Source organism: Lycium ferocissimum, chromosome 6, assembly GCF_029784015.1.
Source record: "Lycium ferocissimum isolate CSIRO_LF1 chromosome 6, AGI_CSIRO_Lferr_CH_V1, whole genome shotgun sequence".
In the NCBI taxonomy this organism is placed as follows: Eukaryota; Viridiplantae; Streptophyta; class Magnoliopsida; order Solanales; family Solanaceae; genus Lycium; species Lycium ferocissimum.
The window spans coordinates 71,644,110-71,664,859 of record NC_081347.1 but is presented as its reverse complement, the minus strand read 5'-3'; the positions used below and the strand labels follow the sequence as shown (position 1 = coordinate 71,664,859).

General features: G+C 37.7%; 1 protein-coding gene across 1 annotated transcript; it reads left to right on the top strand.

Annotated features, from left to right (window-relative positions):
* The first annotated feature begins 822 nt into the window (after nt 1–822).
* Nucleotides 823–20,412, top strand: LOC132061617 (transcription initiation factor TFIID subunit 2-like). Its single transcript, XM_059454390.1, is given in 28 exon segments — nt 823–836; nt 1,177–1,254; nt 1,256–1,312; nt 1,937–2,267; nt 3,738–3,883; nt 3,965–4,031; nt 5,531–5,730; nt 5,861–6,016; nt 6,319–6,401; nt 6,510–6,601; nt 7,201–7,326; nt 7,414–7,467; nt 9,149–9,217; nt 9,499–9,596; nt 9,697–10,052; nt 10,153–10,241; nt 10,397–10,522; nt 10,658–10,714; nt 11,836–11,915; nt 12,000–12,042; nt 16,236–16,322; nt 16,411–16,500; nt 16,808–16,866; nt 16,982–17,072; nt 17,148–17,313; nt 17,457–17,640; nt 18,624–19,780; nt 19,783–20,412. Coding segments are annotated over 28 exon segments (4,569 nt in total). The 3' UTR covers nt 20,196–20,412.
* Nucleotides 20,413–20,750: the final 338 nt, after the last annotated feature.

Genomic DNA, 20,750 nt, shown 5'->3' with positions numbered 1-20,750 from the left:
TATATTCATGTGCATCTCATAATGTTATCATAGAAAAAACAATAATTCTCCTTCTATCTGCTGGTATATGCTCCTATTAGACTTATGTTGGGGCGGTGAATATTCGAGAAGGTCATAACCCGAGCATCAAATGTAGCTAAATCACGAGAATAAGTATCATCACTTGCCGTCTTAATTAAAGAAATTGGAAAACGCATGAAGGTGAAACATAACACTTCATATTGGCCTAAAAAAAAAAGTCATCATTTATATCATGTATAATCTTGTCACATACAAACCATCACGATCACTAGGAAGATAAGTATTAGTCTTTATGTTTCTTGTCGAGAAGGATAACTACTAGTAATAAGAGAATTGTAAATAATTGCTCAAAGTAATAAAGTAATGTAAAATAATTCTGATAACAAATTAGTCATTGTGTAAGAAAATTAGAAAAAAGAGGACTATTTAGTGTCAATTAAAGTTCATGGTGCGTCATATGTAAGCCTCTTGAATTCAGAAGAGCATAGGAGAAGGACCAGGTAAAGGAGTCGAAGAAAGAGAAAACAAGTGCAAAAATTTATTGTGGCAACGACGAGAAATCCAATAGTCACACAATAAAGTGGATGCTCCTTCGCCCCCTTTTTCTGGTGTATCCGATGCATGTTCCTCAAGATACTTTATACACCTATAAGTTTTTTGTACTCCTGTACATTCTTGATTAAAAGAAAAAAACTCTTGATTTTAGTATGAGAACTAATTCAATAGATTAGAACACAATCCTCATATGATTTACGACAAATTACATGCTCTCCCACAACACGTGCGGGGAAGATATCGAAGATGGGATGCTTGAAGTAAGTTACAAAGCTTTGCGTATACCAAAATAGAATTTGATTGAATGTCAGAAAGTTCATTAGCGTTTTAAGATCAATTTTTGCACTAATTAGACGAAAAAATCAAATTTATTACCAGCAAAACAAAACTTCAGTAGTATAAAATTAAAATGGCGAGACTTAAGCGCTTGTTTGGATGGTCGTTACCTATTGTATTGTGTCGTGTTGTTAGTTTAAATACAATATTTATTTTGATTGTTACTTAAATTTTAATGTATTGTATCGTCAAATCCATCGTTACATAAATCAACCCCCCTTTGGGGTCCTGTTACACCCAATTTTCCAGAGTTTTTATTTATAGTGCTAGTGAGGAAAGGAGTAAGAGTATATGTGTGTTGAAAGCTCGTAAAGGGAAAAGCGAAGAGCAAAAAGGGGATAATAATTCTGAAACAGAAACTATGCCTCTCTATTGACATGGAAAAACAAAGAATTTATGGGTCTGTTTTCTCCTTCTTCCAACTTATTATTATTCACTACATTTTTATTATTCAACTCAACTAGGGTTTTAAGGACCAATTCAAGAAAACTGGGAATATCCACTCATCTTGAAACTTCTTACTATGTTTGAACTCTTTCATACCAATGTAAATTTCAAGAAATTATGAATTTTAGAAAGGTACTAGGTTTAGGAGAATAAGTGGGTTTCTTACTTCAACAATACCAATTCTTTTGTGAGCAAGTAAAAAACATTTGTATATAATCTAGACAAATACTACGGGAGGTGGGGATGGGGGCTACCAAGTTGATTCACTTGGTTTTCTTGGAAAATTAAACTTAGGTCTTTAAACCTGAAGTAACAAATCCGTTTAATCGTGTCTTTATTAAATTAAAGATATGTAGAATGTATCAAAATGTCCTTCAATCTTGTGGTCTTAAACATGCCACGTGGGAAAGTTGGAATGAAAGAGATGCCAAAACAGGAAAGAATCATTCTTTTTGAAACAGACTAAAAAGAATTGAAACATAGGATTGTTTCTCGCTGGTATTAGGATTGTTGTTAGCAAGTTATGCGAACCCTAGACACTAATACTAATTTGGGTGTTAACTTTTTGGCATTTCAGTTACACAGAGCTTGATATAGTTGTACCAGAAAATGGAATTTTGGGCTTGCAGGCGGATAATTTGGTGATAGATAGTGTCACAGTTGATGGGGAGCCCACAGAATTTGAAGCTTTCCCGCACTATTTAGCCTTGGAAAGTGGGGATAGATGGTGCTCTGTATCATCAACTACATCAGCTGCTGATGCAGCTGGCTCAACTTACTTGTCACATCTAGATCGAGAATTGCTAGCAAATTTGCTGATTATGTGCAGAAAACCCGCGAATCATGATATTGAAATACAGGAAGAGCATTTAGAGAATGGGGTGAACACTTCAGCTGAAAACAATCAGGTTTTTAAGTATTTCTTTTAGTTTTTGGCTCGTCGCACAAGCTTTAGTGCTGCTGGCGCTATATCTTTGATTCGTAGTTGTTGTGATCGGTATTGCAAGCGGTTGCATGTTTTATGATGGAAAATGACTTGTTGGAAGAGAACATATTCCTGCATTTCGTTACCTGGAATTTTGTGAAATATTTTCTCCATGAATATAATTTCCAGCAAAAGGTGAAAATGAGTTTTGTCACTGATGAGTGGAAGTCATTTTCCACTACAAGGTGAAAATGACTTGCGTCCCTTATGGGCGGAGATTTTTTTTTTTTTTTTAAAAGGTAACAGGCGGAGAACAATTTTCTTTAGAAGTATCTCAACATAACTTGTTTGGGTCTGGAGGAAAATGTTTTTCAAGAAAATTAGATGAGAATATAATTTCATCATTTTGTGTAGAAAAAATGATATCACTCATTGTTCAGTGTTTGGTTGGGTGTAAAAGTAGGTGCAATATAGTAATTGTACTAGGCGTAGTATGGGTATGAGGATTATGTTTTATTGGTACTATTGGGTATTAAAGGTTGATATCAATACCCAAGTTAGTGCAAGTGAGATCAAATAAGAATTGAAATTTTTGTGGAGGTAATGATGTCATTCTTTACATTTCTTTTTGAGAAAAACATTTTCCAGGTCTCTTGATCATAACATTTTCCATTGTACTAAGTACACCCTATTCCATATCACTTGCTTCATTCAAAATTTAGACAGGTGTGTTTGGTATGGAGAAAGCGTTTTTCATGGAAAATATTTTACCCCAGGAGGTTATTTTTTGAATCGCATTCTAGTGTTTTGTCTGGTACAAAGTGGGTGAAATATGACAAATACCAGAAGAAGTATAGTGTATAAGCATAGTAATTTGGTGATAATTTTAAAATAGGCAAAAGCGTGTAAATGTTGATTGAAGTATGTGCCTTCTCTTCCCATCTATTAATCCACCTATTTTACATGCGAGCAAATGAACACGAAGATGTTATTCCAGAACTTTCGGCTCGTCCACAATATCAAAACTTTAGTCACATAATTTTTAGGTGAGATAGCTTGAAATGTAGAATCTTTATCCGCACATGAATATTTAACTTTCCTCCAGCAAAACTGATGCGTTGCCATACTTTGCACAAAATTATATTTTAAAACTTAAGGACCATAATCAGCTCAAAAGTTGCAAATTGACACGTCTCAACCGTATAATACTCAAAAGGAACTTGATCATACACACACACAAAAAAAAAAAAAAAAAAAAAGGACAAAAGGAAATGTTGTCTCAAAATTGAAGGGCCCTAGTCAGAGTAGTGGTGCGATATAATTGAAGAAAGTTTGTCAATCTACTACTTTAATCTATATAGAGATGTCTTATAACGTTGATCAGATTTCCTTTAGGACATTTAAGTAATGAGGTTTACACTTCTGTGACTTATGTAGGTTATATTGAATGCAGAATGTGAAGAAGGTCCGTATTGATTATTGGGTAGAGAAGGCTGAAACTGGAATCCACTTTGATGGTGACGTTTTACACACTGACAACCAAATTCGGCGTGCACGATGTTGGTTCCCCTGCATGGACGACAATTTACAATGTTGCTGGTAAGATGCAAGACTTGTTAAACTTTTGGATACTGTTTGAATTTAAGTTTACTATATTCATTCTTGTTGCTCCTTCTGCAGCTACGATTTGGAATTTACAGTGGCCAGTAATCTAGTGGCTGTTACTACTGGAAGCTTACTTTATCAGGTGGGTGGATAAGCTACATCTCTACTTCCGAGCTAGTCTTGTGAGGGGTTCTCGTTGAGTGTGGACTTGTGCTAGCACTAGTTTGCATGGATTGTAGAGTGTTCTAACATTAAAATCAGTGATCTTTTGGTCCTTAAAAGTCCATTAGACGTTACCTCTACGATGCAAGAATGAGTATCAGTTGGTTAGTTGATGGCAAATTATATTTATGATTTTTAAGTATCTGTTTTTTCTTTTTTCTTTTTCTTGATTCCTACTTGTGGGATGATCCTGGGTGCATTTTTGTTGTTTTTTTCTTGATAAATATATTCGTGATAATCATTTAGTGAAATGGTAATAGCTGATCTTAGGTTATAAATTGGTTAAATACCTGGATAGCCCCTTAAACTTGGCACTATTTGTAAGTTAGACACTCTAACTTTACCAGTGACTAGACAGACACCTCAACTTGATAGAAATCTGTGACCTATAGGTCAGGGGTTTGAGCTGTGGAAGCAGCCACTAATGCTTGCATTAGGGTAGGCTGTCTGCATAGCCAGCGGGATGCTTTGCGCACTGCGCTGCCCTGCCCTTTTTATGGTTTGTTGGCTAATGAGGTTGTGTATAACCGATCAATTACTATAAAATTTTCCTTATAAAAAAAAACAAGTATAAAGTTTCATGTATGCTCGACTTTTACAATTGGAACGAAGGACAACCTCCAGGGTAGAAACGGTGCTTAAACTTCTTTGCGAAGTAAGGTCTTGGTATGATAGAACATATATCTTCAGGAAAAGGTTGGGGAAGAGTAGATGTTACATCTGTAGTTCTTGAAGATTGCTTTGCCGCTGGCTCTCATGCAGTTGTCACACCTTATAATTGTGCTGGCTGTGATTTAGTCTTGCCTGAATGCTGTTAGAGATTCCTCGGCGATCAAATGTTGTCAAACTGCGAGGTCTTTCTTTATCCTAGGTTTTGTGAGGGGCTGATCATGGCATAAGAGTAACTCTTTCACCCCTTCGATAATCCCCTCCTTTGTGTGAAGGTAAGGTTTTTGGATGGATTTTGAATCTATGAATTGACTAGGTTTTTGTTCAATGGTAGTAAAGAGAGAAATGTAAAAAACAGAGGGACATGATTAGTTTTCAACTTTGTGCCGCTTAAATCGTCCCAGAGTAACTCTGAATTCATTTGTGTCTTGTTGGAATGCTCTTCATAGTCACAAAGGTGTTAAATCTAGTTACTTTTATTGGGGGATGACCAATTTGTCCTTCATGTTGCAGTTTGACATTGATTTTCAAATAAAAAGAAACCGTGAGTTTACAGTTCATCAATCAGTATCAATCTTTTGCTGGATGCACTTTGCCCATATAATGCAACCAATGTATTCCAAATGATGTCCTTTCTTTGCTTTTTCTTTTTTCCCCAATGAGTTGTCCAGAGGTGCAGGACCAAATTTGGGTGTTGGATGTCTAACTTAGTTTTCCCTTTTTTTTTTTTTTTTTTTTTTTTTCCGGCAGGTCTGGACCGAGGATGTTCCTGCTCGTAAAACTTATGTCTACAAACTAAGTACTCCTGTTAGTGCTCGATGGATATCCTTGGCAGTCGCACCATTTGAAATTCTTCCTGACCACAATATTACTCATCTCTCACATATTTGTGTACCTGCTGACTCAACAAAGCTACGCCACACTGTGGGATTTTTTCACAGTGCTTTTAGGTATGTAACTTCTCCTCATGGAATCATCTTTGCTTGGACTTCTTTTCACTTTTCCGTCCTGCCCAACCCCCCTGTTACTCATATTCAATCAGTGGACCTCAAAGAAAATCTCTTCGTTGGTTTTGAACAGCTACTACGAGGACTACCTTTCTGCATCATTTCCATTTGGGTCATACACTCAAGTTTTTATTTCTCCTGAGATAGCAATATCCTCAGTGAGTTTAGGAGCCTCCTTGAGCATCTTCAGCTCTCAATTACTATTCGACGAGAAGGTCATTAATAAGATATGCTTGTATAATGAATTGTCAAAGTAATACACAGGAAAATTTGGATTTTGATCTTCAAATTGTAGAAAAATCTAGTGAAGTCAACAAGGAAAATATGCAGAAGTAGTTTATGCTTTCAAATTTTGCAATCTTTTCTGCTCCAATTCATGCTTACCTATTATTCTGTTGCCCTTGTATTACTCTTCTCCCCAGAAGAATATAGGTGATTAGAGTGGCTTGCATTAACAATTGTTTGTCAAGAAAATTCATTTTTCTTCTTCCTTGTTATTTCTTTTGATGGGTTCAGATTTATTTAACAGACCATAGAGACGAGGATTAAACTTGCTTATGCCCTTGCAAGACAATGGTTTGGAGTGTATATCACCCCGGAAGCGCCAAATGATGGTAAATTGTTGGACAAGTTAACATGTGATAATATATAACTTCTGTATCTTAACTAATGTGATAATATATAACTTCTGTATCTTAACTATGTGTCATTAATGCTTTCAGATTGGTTGTTGGATGGTCTTGCTGGTTTCTTGACTGATATATTCATCAAGAGATTCCTTGGCAATAATGAAGCACGCTACAGGAGATACAAGGTTTGCTTCTACTTTATGGTCTTTTTTAATTAAAATGATGGTGGTGTCCGGGCCAGCTTGTGCGCACCTCGACTACTTCACCAGCTACCTGCCCCCGCCGTCAGCACAGGTACCGAGTAACTCTCCATCTAGGCTTAGTTAAAGCAGAAGTAATCACCCAGTGTTTCTTTTGCCTCCGCTAGGCTTGAACTTGAGATCTCATGGTTCTCCTCCCACTTCATTAACCACTAGACCACGCTCGTCTATTTTATGGTTTTCATTCGCAAGCAACAGGTCTATGTTTGCATTTTATTTGTAGTTCCATCAACAATCTATAGATGGAAGCTTGCAGCTCTCTTAGGCTCATAATGTCACCGTGCCTATTCATATGACAAGGCAGAATAGGCACGTGATAGGTAAGAATGAAGCTTTTAGGTTCATCAGTTGTGTTATTTGTGTTGATTGTCCGTAATTTTCATACCTAGCCTTCCTTTTCAATACCATATTTAAAAAATAGTTTGGTAATTTAGGGTCAAACTTCAGAAGCTGTATCCTGGACATCTCTGTGTGTGTGAGAGAATGTTCTTCTTTCTTGATCTTACTTCCCCGACGACTTGCAGGCTAATATTGCTGTTTGCAGAGCAGACGATAGTGGTGCAACTGCCCTAAGTGCTGTTGCTGCTTCAAAGAATTTGTATGGCACCCAATGTATTGGTTTATTTGGAAAAATAAGATCGTGGAAGTCTGTAAGTGATATGTTGTCATTCACTGTAGTTACAAAATATAGTGTACCGATCAGGTCTGATCCCGGAAGTCTGTATGTGTCTTAATAGGTTGCAATTCTCCAAATGTTAGAAAAGCAAATGGGACCTGAGTCATTTCGCAAGGTATGAGCCTTATTGCAGCTATTATTCTCTGGTGCCACCTTTATTCTTTGAAAAGACATCTTAGAATCTTATGGCTTTTAGGTGTACATGCATCTTGTTAGAAATTATTTTATTGGCTTCTCTATTTTATTTCTGAAAAATTAGTTTAGCTTAATATGTAAGATATTTTAGCAAAACACGCAAGTATTTGTATATCCTTTTTGGCTAGTGCAATTCTCAATCTCAGGTTCCCTCCACGTACAGATAAAAGTAAATCAACCATTTTATAGCTCATCAACTCGTCAACCATAGGTTTTCAATAATATCTGTGTTGGAAACGAGAGTATGAAAAAAGTTTTTTTTTTTTCCTTATTTGATCAGTCACAACCAGGTTTTCCATTGATTCACCTATGATAGTGAAGTTTCTTGTGTCTTAATAAAAAATGTTTTTTTTTTTTTGAAACTGGTAACTGTTTGATAAAAAATGAAATATTCCGGTGTACTCGAAGTTGTATTTTATTTTAACTCTAAGAAAGAGAGATATTATCCCAGCGGCAGGAAGAACAGATCTTAATTAGTCAAATTATTAGCGTAGGTCTGCTATAATTTTCAAAGTACATATGCTTGTGATGATGACAAACAAAATGCTATGTGAATTTTTAAGACTAATACTATCAAATGAATTGTAATACACAAGTCAAATTAACTTTGTAAAATTTGTGCCTAGTAAAATGATGTCACGTAAAGTAGGAAAGATAGTATATGCATTTTAGTGGTTCTGCAGCTTTCCAATAACTAGAAAAATGATGCTACTTTTTTTTTCCCTCTCTAATTGCTTCATTGGGTATCCTAAAGCATGCCCCATCTTTCTTAAAAAATGGTGCTTACATGGCTAGCTGAGATGCCGTTTGCTCAGTCCTTTCTACCGACCTGAATATGCATATAGATAGAAGAAAAGTTATTGACTGTAGAGCTACAACACGACTTGCATTCTTGCTCTCTTGTATCTCGTCCACTGTCTCTCTCCTCTTTGTTCTTTGCCTCTCTTATGAGATGTCTTCTTTGCGCCAGAAAGTATGTAGCTCTTGGAACCAATACCATCTCCATTCATCTCCATTCACCATGCATCCTTGTGCCGCTGCAATTCCATTGTAGTTGTTGCACAGGTTTGATTGATGCAGTTGCAGTGATGCATAATGAACATCTGAATCAGTTATGTTAAGAGCCAAACACTATTTTTTTTTTCTGTTCTGGGTTGAGGAATGTGATGTTCAAAGCTTAGTTCGGTGGTATTATGGTCTTTTCCAGACACGTACTCTCCTGTTTGGTAGAAAAGGATATGCCGGGGATGAAAATATGTCCAGGGTTGTTCCATATGTATTGTTGGTAAGAGAGAACCTTCTTGGAAGAATAGGATAGTACTGCGGACACAGTGTGTTTGCTCTCCACGGTAAAGAAGGCAATACTCTTTTGGAGATTTCTTTATGTTGTTTAAGTTACAGAAAATTTGTTATGGAGAAGGCGGGTCTTTTGTATGTTTTTCTTTATGAAGTGAACATTATCACTAATGGGCATCAAGAAGATGTAAATAGTGCAGCTATTACAAAAGATACCAAGTACAAAAGAGATTCCTTAACCCCATATGATGTATGTTATAGTAGTTTTATTTGATGATACTAATTACTTATCCTTATTTTTGCAGATTCTTCAGCAAATTGTTTCCCGAGCTCAAGATGTAAATCGGTCGTTGAGAACCCTTAGCACGAAAGAGGTTTTTTTCTAAATCAGTTCTTGAAACCATTTTGTAATAGTTTATCCTCCCTGTAACAAAGCAAGAAATAAGCTAGCCTTTTAGATACAGTTTCTTGTATTTCACATGAAGCATGTGTCTTTTTGCCAAAATGCATTCAGGACCAATTCAGTGGTTGTGCTTGATTTTATCTTCACTTTTTTATTTGGGTTCTGGTAATGCTAATTAAGTGGATTACATTTGCATCACCTTTTGAATCATTTAGTAGCTTTGTTTATCTTATTTTGCACTACAAATTGCAGTTTCGGCACCTTGCCAACAAGGTTGGTAATCTTGAGCGCCCCTTTCTTAAAGAATTCTTTCCACGTTGGGTCGGATCATGTGGCTGTCCAGTGCTGAAGTATGATTTCTCCTGCAAGCTTCTGTGCTTACTTTGAGTTAGGCATTGAAATTGTTTGACTGACATCTGTTTCGTCTTTCGTCTTTGGTGCCTGAACAAGAATGGGATTCTCCTATAACAAAAGAAAGAATATGGTTGAGTTAGCTGTATTGAGGGAGTGCACAGCTAGAGTTGCCTCAAGTGCTACTATGACTAATGGTAAGCCTGACTCTGAAAAGCAAGAAGGTGATGGCTGGCCTGGCATGATGAGCATAAGGGTGCATGAGCTTGATGGCATGTACGATCATCCAATTCTGCCTATGACCGGGGAACCCTGGCAGCTGCTTGAATTTCAGTGTCATTCTAGACTTGCAGCAAAACGTTTTCAAAAAACCAAAAAGGGCTCTAAACCCGATGGTTCGGATGATAATGGTGACGCAGTGGCTAATGTAGATACTCGTGCAACGTATGTTTCATGTATTTTTGTCTTACATACTCTTCTCTTTAATCTTAAACAGTTTTTTGTTTCTTCACCATTTAGTGTATCTGGAAATTTATTCTTGCTGTGGATTTACAGCTCTGACTCCCCCGTTGTTGTGGCTCCGGGCAGATCCTGAATTGGAGTATCTTGCTGAAATTCATTTTAATCAACCGGTCCAGATGTGGGTAAGTATTGTCCCGTGTTATTCATGAAGTGCTGTTTGTATTTTAATATTCCCAGCTTAATTTTCATTTTGTTTGCACTTTTTTCCCAGCTTAATTTTCATTTTGTTTGCTCTTTTAAAAAAGTTAATCCTTATGATAGTGTTTGGATTCCTAAGATAAATCAATTGGAGAAGGACAGAGACGTGGTTGCTCAGGCGCAGGCTATAGCAACATTAGAATCATTACCACAACTTTCTTTTGCAGTTGTTAATGCTCTCAACAATTTCCTTTGTGACTCTAAGGTGTGCTTTCATCATTAGCCACTACCGAAAAGTTACATATCTCCCCTCGCCCTTGTTTCCCCATGCTTTATGCTAAGCTTGGTGAAATCATTATTTACCTTCTATTTTGCTTTCTAATACTTGGGGATGGCTCAGGCCTTTTGGAGGATTCGAATTGAGGCGGCGTTTGCTTTGGCTAGTACAGCATCCGAGGTAAAGATCTTTTTTTCTTTCCATTGAGATTAGTAGTTTATTTTTTGGCAAGTGTAGTTTCAGCCTTTTCGGCTGTCACATTGTCGTTTTATTTAAGTACCCTTTTAAGCATTGTGTTCATTGATGCCTCTGATTTTCCGTTGGTATTGGATTATAAGATCTCTCAGTTCTCTCTACACGCAATATGCAGTTGCTCCATTCGCTACAAAATGGGAATTTTATGTTTTCTGAGTCATAATTTTCATGTTATAGTTTCACCCAACTGACTTGAGACTTCATTCATATGGCTTTGAATATGGCATTTGATGACCTTGATATAGATATCTTAATGAAGACGGGGCAGTAAACACTACTAACTTTCCTCATGGCCGTTCTTTTCATATGGTAGTACCCCACCCTTCAAAACTCCCATACACTGGTGTTGGACAGTGGCACGTTCTCACTTATTCTCCCTCAGTGATTTGAATCCCTGAACCTTTTGGTTGAAGATAGGGAATTCTTTCCACTAGGACTATCCCTACACTGGTGTCTGACAGTGGCACGTTCTCACTTATACTCCCTCAGTGATTTGAATCCCTGAACCTTTGGTTGAAGATAGGGAGTTCTTTCCACTAGGACTATCCCTCTTTTATCATCCCTTCATTGTGATCTAAAGAACTTGCAACTCATCTATGATCCAAAGCCCTTTTGTCTTCGTGAGGGTAGGTCTTATCTTCTGGAGTTAATTGACATCTATATTCATGCTCAATAATTACAATTTAAATGTCAACCATAGAGAAGGATAACAATTGACGCTGATTAATGGGTGTTCAAATGACTTAAATTAGTTTCGATCTTGTGAATTGGACGTCTCACTGGCACATTAAAAGCTCCTGGATAAAGATGTAAGTTAAAGTTATTTCCCTTGTGTATGTCCTCATCAGAGATTGCCTAGTGAATTGCTCACCCTAATCCATGAGGTGTGGATTCTTTTCTCTTGAAATTGTGTTTGTGATTTTCATGTTCTTTGACTAGGCCAGATGTTCTTGTACTTCTCTGATTTGTGGGTTTTCTTTCTTTACTTATCAAGATTATTGGTGTGCCCTCCTTCACATTAAACGATATTTTAAATTCATGGTCAGGAAACTGATTGGGCTGGCTTGACTCATCTTGTCGCATTTTATAAAACTCGAAGATTTGATGCCAATATTGGACTTCCCAAGTGAGCTCTGCATTCCTTTTCGCTGGCATCTTCACCGTTTTTCTGCAATTTGTGATTCACATATTTTTTTCTTTCCCTTTTTAGGCCAAATGACTTTCGTGATTTCCCGGAGTACTTTGTACTTGAGGTAATGCAATGAGGTAGGATGTGAATTGTATATACACAGTTGTGAATCAATGTGCTGGTTATCTGAAATTAGACATTAATTAATTCTCCATCTTCTTGATTGCTCGAAGCTGGAGGTTGGGAACGGTTTTATTTTTGTCTGTATCCCTTCACGCTGGGCATATTTGGGATTTTGAACCGCCGCAAATCAATGAGATTTGACTAATACCATGGATTTTTATTTCCTTCTCTTTCGGTACCTTAATTATTTTATTGATATTGTAGCAAAAAACTCTGTAAACTATATAATCAGGAAGTATACCAAAAAGCAGGGAACTACACAAAAATATGGTTCCCTCTACGGAGACACCTAACTTTTTTTGGTAGCAAGGACCTTGTGAGTGCAATAAAAGGTTATAAAGCCAAAAGAAATGCTGTAATCTGTACGAAGTTGTATTCCCTCACTTCAAAAGCTCTAATATTCATTTCCTTTCAAAATTCTTACATAAGTTATAGGCGCTAGCTGACCAAATTGATCGCCATAAACTCTTGCTATCTCTGATTGCCTGGTGTAGTTTTGTTGTAAGCAAGGTCAAATATATGGCTAGACACTTTAATGTCATCAATTGCCACTTGCCAGATGGCCATTGTAATGACCATTTAGACACCTCTACTGGGTGAAGTAGTGTCTCTCAGACATCCGAGTCTGACCCACAGATCTTCATGGTTGAGTGCCTTATATGTTAATCCGAAGCAGTTCCAGTTGAAACATTATTTTAAATTCTTTTTGTGACGGCCTGACTGATAGCCTTCCAATCACTGGTGACGCCTCACCTTTTGTTTCATCCATTTTTTCTTTTCTCCAAGCCCTTCTTCCCAAACATTTCTGCTTTGTGCCAAAAAGGAGCTTGAAAGAAGAGAATCAGAGATTGTCGCTGTTGGATTCTTCGGCATCTAAACCAATTCTCCTCCATTCAGCAACTAGAATCAGGTTTCTAAACAACATTGGAATTTCTTTTCTTCACTTAAGTTTTCTAGTAGTGGTCAGAGGGTGAAAATGATTTTATAGGGAGAGGTAGGGTCCGTGATGGCTTGTATGGTGATATGGGAGGATGTCTGGTTGTTTCTAGGTTATGTTTCTTGGAACTGGTTTAACGATTTTCTATTCTTTTTCGAATCCCGAATGGATAAATTTTGAGAGAATTAGGTGGAAGGATTTTAGAGAGGATTAATACTGTCATTGATACGAAACAGGATTGAAAACATGGATAACGTAAATAACACGGAATCAAAGATAGGAGCTAGACCTACTATTTTTTCCTGATGAGGTAAGAGTTGTATGAAGCTATTAATAACAAAGCATCCTTGAATGCAAGAATCGCAAAAGTGGAACAGGCAGCTCCTAGAAAGGACAAAAGAACTTATCATAGAGGGAGCTAGACCTACCATTAATTAGAAAACTAGAACTAATTAAACTTTGAAGCCTAACTAACCTCTTAAGATTTCAACTTATTGGAACCCTAAACTATGAAGACCCTCAAGAGATTACTAACTACTGAAAATCCTCGAGAAAAGTAATTAAGCATTCACTATGAATCAGTCATCAACTAACACTAATGAACATTAACAAAACAAAGCCTTAAAGAAATTAAAGGCATAAACTCATAAATACATAAACAGGAGTAGCTACTTACTACAATGCACCTTACTACTACGACCCACCTTACTACTTTCATGGACCGCTAAATGAAATGCAAACTTGGCTACACCTAACTTTTATACTCGTGTTAGTGGTGATATAAGTGTGCTTAGTACTACCTCTTTATGTGGGAGAAATTTCTTAGTGTGAGGTATTTCTTGATATTGTTAGAAGTAAACATTGGAAGGAACTTAGTGAAGAAACAAAAAAAAAATTATATCTATTCTCATGAAGCAGAAAGGAATAACCGCATGGAGAGCGGTAAACATATCTAGTTTCCTAATCTTGATTCTACCTTTGAAGTTGAGCCCCCTTGTGAGAAGTGTGAGAAGATTATCCTTGAAGCATTAAAGCTTAATGAAGTCTTGAATGAGCAATTGAGTTTCAAATCCTTTGTAAAAAGTACTCAAAGAAAAAGAAATATTAAAAGAAAAGATCGGATGAACGATGACTTGTTGCTCTTGAAGAGGTTTATCGATATCTTTATTTTTTATTTGTTGTTATTTAACTATCGTAGGGTTTATCTGAATTCTCTTTAGCAATCTCTCTTGAATTACACAATAGCTATGTAATTCTTGTATGAGTTCTCTATCTTCCATCTTGGACTTTTTCTTAGTTAGAAAGTTAAGCTAATTGGTGTCTAGCTTTTCTTTGAATGTTCTTGATTTCAATTGATTGCATTCTTTTTGCTTGATTCATACCTTCTCTCTAGCTATACTTCATTTAGTGATTATTGTTAAATGACAAATGTGCAACTAATTCATAGGTGTGTGTTTGCTAATTAATAACCTCAATTCCTATTCCTTTTTTTTTTTTTTTTGAGAAGGTAACATATTGTATATATTTATATAAACAATACCTGAGGTTGTGCTGAAACCGTACTTACAAGTGAAAGAAGAAAAACTGCCTCAGAAACCTAACAAAAAACAAGGGTGTCTATCATTGAAGCAATATCTTCTATATATCTCTGATTGGACCAAAAGCAAAAGAGTCTAAAGCAATTTAACTTAATCTTCTGAATTGAATTGCTAATATCATCAAAACATCTGGAATTCCTCTCTTTTCTGATTGTCCACCAAATACAAGCTGGGACAATCCTCCATCTATCACTGTATATCAATCCTGCTCCTGCTTCCTCCCAACTTAACAAGACTTCAATAATCGTCTTTGGCATTGTCCAAACAATGCCTCTAAGGCTAATGAAGATCTTCCATAACATGTCTGTGACCCTGCAGTTTAGGAATAGATGGCTGACTGTCTCGGCTTCTTCACCACACAAGTAACACTTTGAACAAAGATTGATTTTCCTCTCACTAAGGTTGTCATGTGGCAGCACCACTTCCCAAGCTATCAACAAGGAGAAGCAAGATACTTTGTATGATATTTTAACTTTCCAGATGTTCTTCCATGGCCAGTTGGCCATCTGTTGGTTATCGAAATCCTCTTTTTGGGACAAGGTGTTTGGAATGTTACCCCAATAGAAATCAACTACAAAAGATAGTAACTCCTTTTGGAGAGGAGAATTAAATTCAGAGCATTATTTAGTGGAAATATAAGCTATTTTATTTTAATCCATACATTCATTCATCTGCCGATACATCTACAGAACCCAATTGCGAAACATCGTCTTCATTAGTCAGTCTAGGTGGCAATTAGTGGGGATGGAGATGGAGAGGGGGAGAACTGACTAATTGGTGGTTAGTAATGGTGGCTTGAGGTGAAAATGATTGAGGAAGTGGATGTGTTCAATCAGAAGTGTTTGCATTGGTTTTTGGACTTCTTTAATTATTACTATTTTAGTTACGTGCGCCATTTTTCTGTTCAAAATTACATCTGTCTCTATTTGATGGGTTCATTTGACATGTTAGCATCGAGTGTATATCACGCGGGCTCGAGTGTCCAAGGAGACCCGTCTGTCAAGTAGAAGGATCAAAATAGTCACTTGGAAAGTTAACGTGTCAACTGGCAGTTGGTGACAATTTTAAGTGTCTAGCTACATATTTGGCCTGGAATTTTGATTAATTTATAGAAGTGGTATGTTATTTGAATTACTAGTCCCTCACCTAATTGCTTTGCCTAGTCCTTTTCCGGCTTGTTCAGGGAAGATTGACCAACTTCACCCTGCTGGAATTTGGGTTCATTTGAATTTATCTCTTATTATCTTAATGCAATCACCTTTCCAGTAAGTCTTCGTGAGATCCCAGCCTTTTCAGTGCAATTTGTTCACGATCATAAGGTTTTTGGCAATCCTCTGGGTCTCAACTCGTATTCTGAAGTTGGCTTTCAAGAGTGGTTTGGTTTCGGTGACACAGAACTCTTCACCATTTAATGAAATTTAGCAACACTTGCAATCCATTCTTGATTCTATAGGTTTGCCTAATTCTTAGCCGTCCCATACCATTACTGAGCTGGAAGGTGCTCTTATTGATGATGATTCAACTCTAAAATGGACTTTTATGCTTTTATATGTTCTTCTTTTCACTTTAACCATTCTTTGCGCTGGTCTTTTTCCCCAGGCTATTCCACATGCTATAACTATGGTTCGAGCAGCTGACCAGAAAAGCCCTAGGGAAGCTGTTGAATTTGTTCTACAACTTCTGAAGGTGGTCACTGTAGTTGCTTGATTCTACTGGCATCTCCTAGTGCTGATATATATGCTTTTTACGTATAAGTTGCTTTGGCTTCATGCAGTACAATGACAATAGTGGGAACCCCTACTCTGATGTCTTTTGGCTCTCTGCGTTAGTCCAGTCCATTGGTGAGCTTGAATTTGGACAGGAGGTATTCGTCACTTTCACAAATCCTTGCCAATCTGCCTGATGAATTCCCTGCATTTTTCTCTTCTATTCAGATTTTTGTTTCTCTTATCCGTTTATCTTCAACTCTTTAATGACGGGGTTGAGCATAGATTTGTTAGGAGCTTTTTTTTCCCCCCTTTCTTTCTGTTCATTCACTTCTACCACATTCCATGATGTTTCCTGATTGCCAGTTATATATGGTTTTTAGGGCCATTTTCTTCCCAAGTTAGCTTTCTTATTGCTCAAACAAAGACTACCTGTTTGATGGTCAACCTGTTGGCATATTGCAGAGCATTGTCTATTTATCATCCCTTCTCAAGCGAGTTGACCGGCTCTTGCAATTTGACAGGTGCATTATTTTCTGAATTATTGGATAGGGTGGGCTAAGTGAACTAGCTTTTATCACCCTTTTTTTTTTTGAAAGTCAACTAGCTTTTATCAATGGTTTGAGAATGATCTAACAGGTTGATGCCAAGTTACAATGGTATTTTGACAATTAGCTGCATCCGATCTTTGACCCAAATTGCAGTAAAGCTGTCAGAGTTTGTTCCTCTTGTAAGCAATTTCCCTTTCATCTAGTACCCCCACTAGGAACTGGCATATGTAGATTATCATTATTGGTGGTTGCAGGATCGTGTCATTGAGCTTATTAATCCATTCCGGACTTTGAAGACACTGTGGAAAGTTCGGGTTGAAGCAAGCAGATCGCTTCTTGATCTGGAGTTCCAGCGCAACGGCATTGATGCTGCATTGACATTGTTTATTAGATATTTGGATGAAGAGCCAACTATAAGAGGTGCTGTGAAGTTACTAATTTTGTCGGCCCAGTCATTTTTTCCGGTTGATGAAATACAACCTAGTTCAGATTTTCCCTGTTGGTTTCTGTTAATTTGTTTGATACAGGTGCAAAAAAGTAAATAATTTCTGTTTTGACCACAGGTCAAGTGAAGTTAGGCGTGCATGCCATGCGTTTATGTCAGATAAGAAATGAATCTGATTCAGACAGTGATGTGAAGGGTGAAACCCTAGTTGCTTTGTTGCGCCTGCTTGAAAGCCGAACCTCGTTTAACAATGTTATTCTTCGTCATTACTTGTTCTGCATCTTACAGGTCCTTGCTCGAAGGTACTTATTCTGTTCTTACCTGTTATGCATTTTGGTAAATGGTACTTCAATCTACTCTGCTGTCGGTGGGATTACACTGGGTATGTTGTTGTAATCTACTCTGCTGTCTGCTGGAAATGACAAGGGAACTTTTAGTTGTGTAGATTCCTAATTAAAGCGTCTTGGGCTCTTGGCAGGGAAACTTGTTTTCTTGCTCCTGTTGTGTAGATTTCTAATTAATACGTCTTCTTTTCTCTCTAAACTTTGCTTAATGTCTGGAATCATTTTGTCGGTGTGATTTACACGGTGATCCTCCTTTGCCACTTACGACATATTTATGCATGATATTAAAAAGTGCATGAGAACGGAATACTAAATAGATTATGTGATGAAATTTGTGTACGTCAGAGCATGTTACAAACCGTGAGAACACAATTCCTTAGAACTCTGTTTGTTAGAGCATTTTTATGTTTACTTTTCCGAAACCTGTTGCACTTTGGAGTGTTCCCCTCAGTCTGTTCCATTTGGAACGCTGGTAGAAAGTTAGTAGGTTGTTGAGCGATTCTCTCTTTCCTGTGGGAGAGCATGGTTCGAGCTTAGAACATCTTCTCTGCTCCCTTTCCACTTATCAGTATCATTACTATTATTTTAGTAGTATCTTCTTCTTCAGTTGTATTACTATTGTTGCTGCTTGTAATTGAGGTATGTTTACTATTTTTGCTGTCAATACTTTCCTTTCTATAGTATTTTCACCGTAGCTTGTAGTCTGGTAATGGCCAAACCTATTTTTTGAAAACGCTTTTCTTGGGCTGAGGGTCTATCGGAAACAGCCTCTCTACCTCTCACAAGGTAGGGATAAGGTCTGCGTACACGCCACCCTTCGCACGCCACCCTTCACAGACCCCAAGTAGGTTCACACTAGGTATGTTGTTGTTGTACCATTTCTGGTATGCAGTTAGGTAGGATTTTTATTGTTTACTGTTTTAAAATTTAATTTCTTTCAGAGCGCCAACACTGTATGGAGTGCCAAAAGATGAAACTTTGAGGATGGGGCATGCCGCATTTTGTAGCAACCTTCAGAATCTTTTCGCTGATCTTGTCAAACAATCTAAACCTCCTGAATGTCCTCTGGAGAACCTTGAAGATATACTTGATGGTTCAGCCCTTGCAGAAGCTCCTCACGAAGCAGATGCTCTTCTGGGCAATGAAAATGCGAAAGCTGTTACTAGCTCAGTACCTGATAGTTTATTTGTATCTGAGGTCCGGAAAGCAGCAGATGATAAAGAAGCAAATGACGCTCTATTGAGTAATGAAATTACAGACACTGCTACTGGCGCTATACCTGATAGTTTGGTTGTTACAGAGGTCCAGAATGAGGCAGAGGATTCACTGAAGATCAGCCACGAAGTAATGCATCCAGTGGATGACCTCCCACTGGCTAGTTCCACAGCTCCTTCTAGAGAAGAATTTGTCTTACGTGACAATGAGGAAACAAAGCCAATGGGGCCCCCAGCAGCTGATATCCTTGCAAATCGTGATCAAGGGAAGCTTTTAGTCAATCTTGGACGAGATAACCCAGGAATTTCTGAACCTTCCAGAGAACCTGATACTGTTTCTGCAAGTCATGAAAGAAAGAAGCCTGTTTTCAAGATTAAAGTGAAAAAAACTGTTGCATCTTCTCAAGCTGAAGATCATGAAAATGCAATGATGGACAAATCTCATGATGGTTTTCGTGATGTTGACCGTGGGGCAAGTAGCTCAGTTTCTGTTGATGCACCTCAAAGAAATGTTGTTGAAATATTGAGCAGTGGTAACAACCAATTCCCTGAGGATGTCAACTCTTGTCATGATGTTGGATCTCATGTTACTGCCAGCATTGGAAGTGTCAAAGTTGCAATCGAAGGTGAAGAGCTAACGAAGGAGTTGCAATGCACCGCTGAATCAAGCAAGGTTCTTTTGGTGCCACAACCTGATGATCACTTATCGACTGGTATCACGAGAGTTGATGATCCTGAGGTTGAACCACATAAATATGCAAGTTTACATTTGCTGACTATGCCTAACCTTCCAGTTCACGGCAAAGTGAAGGAGAAGAAGAAAGACAGAGGAAAGAAACGAAAGCTGGAGGGGCGCAAAGATGACCCAGAGTACTCGGAACAGAAGAGTTAAAGAAGGAGAAGAAACGGAAGGAGAAAGAGTTAGCAAAGCTCTTGAAAGACGAGGCAAAGGCTTCAACGCCCGTGGGGAGTCAGGGAAAGAATGAGCTGCGAGGTACCCGAGCAGAGACAATCAGGAATGATCATAAGACAAGTTTGGTGGAGCAAGAAAGTAGAAAAGATGAGGCTGAACTGAGACAGGTGATGAATGGTGCAGAGGCAAAGGCAACCTCTTCGGGTTTGTATAGTAGGAATGAGGATATTGGGGCTAAAGGAGCAAGTGTGCAATTGAAACCCGGCGGCTCTAGTGGGGTGAAGTTAAATGTAGATAGAGGTGACACAAGTGTAAATGCTGCGCCACCTACTTCTTCACATAAACTTAAAATTAGGATTAAAAACCGAACGCTTGGAAAATCATGATTTGTGTAGTAAATTTCCTCGTAGAAATAGGTAATTGTTTTGTATTTCTTCTATTCAAGTGTAGTTTTTAGTGGCAGAGCCACCATGTAAGAAATTTGCTTGTAGGGAGTCATGAGTACATGTACTAATGAAAAGGTGTTTACTCCTCACTGCGACCTCTGTGTATTGTTTTGTTTCTACTGCCTCTAGTGCCAAAGGTGTTCAGTCTCGGGGTTGAGTTTTGCTTAATCATTTGGTTAAATGTTTAGTTATGTTTGGTTAAAGGCTGGCATAATCATATGACAAGTGAACCAACGGTTGATTTGTCTACATTTGGGGAAGTAGATATTTTAAATGGGCCAACAATGATGCCCAATATGAATGGATTAACACAAACAGCTTCAGTTCCAACTGAACAACAGATGCTGCAGTTTGAAAATGGACTTTGGGGTGCTGGTGAAAGTGCAGCTTGGGATCCTTTTCTTTTATCATCTGTGCTGGGATAATTTCTAGCACTTGCATAGCCATGTGAGACAGTTTAGGATTTAAGCTTTGATAGACGTCAGAGTTAACGGA